This window comes from Condylura cristata, unplaced genomic scaffold (genome assembly GCF_000260355.1).
Source record: "Condylura cristata isolate star-nosed mole 26May11 unplaced genomic scaffold, ConCri1.0 scaffold00041, whole genome shotgun sequence".
In the NCBI taxonomy this organism is placed as follows: Eukaryota; Metazoa; Chordata; class Mammalia; order Eulipotyphla; family Talpidae; genus Condylura; species Condylura cristata.
Genome location: NW_004567142.1, coordinates 7,129,392 through 7,132,471, shown reverse-complemented (window position 1 = coordinate 7,132,471; position 3,080 = coordinate 7,129,392). Strand labels below are relative to the sequence as shown.

The 3,080-nt window shown below is 62.9% G+C and overlaps 1 protein-coding gene across 1 annotated transcript in view; it reads right to left on the bottom strand.

Moving 5' to 3' along the window:
* Positions 1 to 1,086: 1,086 nt before the first annotated feature.
* EPN1 (epsin 1) overlaps positions 1,087 to 3,080 on the bottom strand; it is a 6,544-nt gene continuing 4,550 nt past the window's right edge. The window contains exon 7 of the mRNA XM_012733568.1: positions 1,087 to 1,657. Coding sequence (XP_012589022.1) covers positions 1,449 to 1,657 — 209 coding nt within the window. The 3' untranslated portion in view covers positions 1,087 to 1,448. The remainder of the gene's footprint in view (positions 1,658 to 3,080) is intronic.

The window sequence follows — 3,080 nt, the reverse complement described above, 5'->3', positions numbered from 1 at the left end:
GTGCCCCGACCCAAGGCTGCGCCCACCCAGCCCAGGCCCCACGAGCCTCTCCAGCCCGCGGGTGCCCCACCCCGCACCCCCTTGCCCGCGGGCCCCCTGCCGCCGGGACGTGTTCTGCTCCTCGTGGTAGCGGCCACCCGGGGAGTGCCCCTGCTGGCCTCCACCTCGCCGACCTGCGCGCAGCCAGGCCCCCTCCGTGTCCGAGTGACCCTTCCGCAGACCCAGCGCGTCCGTCAGTCCCGCGCACCCGCTTCCCGCACTTCCTGCGCCGCCTCGCGGGCTCGGCGTGAGCCGGGGCGCGAAGCCCCGCGGCCGGCGCGTCCCAGCGCCGCCCTGACGCCGCGGCAGCGTGTGCGTGCGCGGCTGCGGCTCGGCTTTCTGGGGGGCCCCCGGCGGCGAGAGCTATGGAATTGGGGTCGCCCCAGCGCCGTGGCGGCACAGAGCCCGGCCAGCATCGCAGTGCCCCGTGGCCACCGCCTCTGCCGGCCCGCTGCTGCGGCTTAGTGCCACGCGCCCCCCATCCACTGCCAAGCGGCTTTTGGGGCGCTGTTTACTTGGGTCACAGCCGCTTTCTCGTGCACCGGTGAGCTCGCCCCAAGGCCCCTTCACCCACCCGATGGCCCCACACCCGGCTCCCACCTAGACCAGCCAGGGGGCGCGGGGGTGTGGGGGGCCTGCTGGGTCACACTCGCCAGAGCAGCCCCGTGTCAGGTGCGGGGAGCCCCGCAGCAGCGCCTGGCCATCAGCCTTGCATTGCCGGCAAGCGCTGACAGGCCGCCGCCTGGAGTAATGGACAGGCCGCACGCAGAGCTGACCACCGCAGAGCTGACCACAGCCCTACTCCGGCAGGGCGCAGGTTCCCCGGCCCCCACATGGCCTGCGATCCCGCCAGCGTCCCTCAGCCACCTCCAGCGTAGCCCCAACTCGGCGCGGCCCACCCCAGCCACCCAAGGTGGGAGACCCTGGCCCCGGCAGGCAGCCTGGACTCAGGCCGCAGGCCAGCCCAGGCGCTGCCGGGGGCGCCACTCCAAGGTCAGGCCCACAAGCGCTGACCCCAACGGGCCTCGCGCGCTGGCCAGTCTCGGGCCGTGAGAATTGCCATTTATTCCCGAAGTCGCCGGAATCATCACCAAGGAGTCACCAAGGGGCATGAGGGCCGAGGTCAAACACTGATCGAGGGGCCGGTCAGGAGCTGGAGGGCGAGGTGCGGTGGGGGACCCCCGGCTGCCCCTCCCCTTTCTAATGCCACAGGAAAGGGGTCCTCCTCCGGCCAGCGCCCTAGCCCCCATGTCCAGTTTCTCGCGGGAGGCGGGCGGCCGCGGGAAGAGGGTGTAGTGTGAGTGGGCCCCTGGGGAGGGGGCGCCGGGTGGGGCCCGTTCACATGCACTCACAACACTGATCTCGGGGCAGGAAGCGGGCCGGGCAGACCGAGTGCCCCTCGCCCTGGATTATAGGAGGAAAGGGTTAGTGTTGGGGGCCGGGGGGCCAGGGGGCATCGTGGGAGGCAGAGCGGGGCCCCCGCCGAGCGGAGAGATGTATGTTGGGGGCGCCCCAGGGACCGGGGGCACAGGACTGAGGCGGAGCTGGTTCAGGGTGAGCGTCGCTGGGGGCGCAGGCTGGAAAGGGTTGGTGACGGAGGGGCCCGTGGCTGGGGCTCCTGCAAGGACACAGACCTCAGCGCCGGGCAGGGCTGCCCCAGGCCCCGCCCCTGCCCGTAGGCCCCACCCTCCCGGGAGCCCCGCCCCCTCCCAGACTCCGCCCCGACCAGTTTCGCCGCGGGCAGGCGGAAAGGGCAGGCTGGTGGCTCGTAGGGGATTCCGGTGGGAGGAAGCGGGCCTTGCTCCTCCCCCGTGCGGGTGGAAAGCCCCACAGTAAACAGGTTGCAAGACTGCGACTTGGACAGCGATGCCATGGCAAGGCGCCCAGAGGGTAAAACAAATGTGCTCAGACAGACGTTCTGTTTGGATGGTGCAGGCAGCTTTTCTTATCAACATTCGGTAGTCCATTTCCATCGTCCCCTCTCCCGTAAATAAGCTGCCCCCCCCACCGCCTTTTAAAAATTTTTGAACTCTTCATAACTTTTTATTAGAACTAGTGACTTTACAAATTGGATAATAAATTGGGGACAATTGCCGGTCACTAGGCTGTCTGGTGACCAGCCGGGTCCTATCCTATGATGCCTTCCTGTCCACCGGGCCCCAGACCTACCTTTGGTACTGAACCGTGAAAGTCAGATTCCCTTTGGGTAAAGGTGATTCCCACTGTAGAATGTTCTTGAAATTAACTGAATTCACTCTGATGTTCTTAGGAGGTGGCACCATTCCCAGTGCTGTAAAAATAAGGGGAAAGGCTTGCAAGTTATTTTCTTGAAAAGGCTGCCCCAAAGGTGCCCGAGGAAATGGCTGTATCAAGCACCCAGTTTCCTAGGTCAAATGGGCACGTGGAGGAGGGAAGACAAACTTGAGAAACATGTTGAGGGTTCGGGATTTTATTTGAAGAACCACAAGAAGAAATTGCTGGGGGTGGGGGGGTGGGATGTGGACTGAGATGGGGAGTGGGGATCGAGAAGGGTGACTTGGGTTTGGGTGGTGGTAGAAAGGTGCGAGGGGCTGGATAGTGGATTTGGATCAATTTACGGAAGCATAACTGCTAGACTTTCTGATACATTTGGTGTGAAGAAGCAGAAGTTAATATCAAGCCTGGCTGGGAAACAAATCAGATGACTCACTTTAGCTGGGACACAAATCAGACGACTCACTTTAGCTGTACTAGATTTAAATGGTGAAGGAGATGCCAGCAGGAAAGTTAGACAGCTGGATTGAGCCAGGAAACAGATTTATGCTGGAGATAACAAATTTTAAGTTTTTTCTTTTTAAAGATTTATTTATTTTACTCATACAGAACTACAGAACTGGGGTACAGGCCAGAGATGCGGTGGGTGAGAGGATTCATCAGAGACAGAGCGGGGAGCAGAACAGGCAGATCCATGAAGTACACTGCTGAGGGGAGCAGCGGGCGGGTCAGGAGAGGTCTGCCGCGCCCTGTGGTCACCTCCGGGGCAGGCGGGAATCGAACTCATG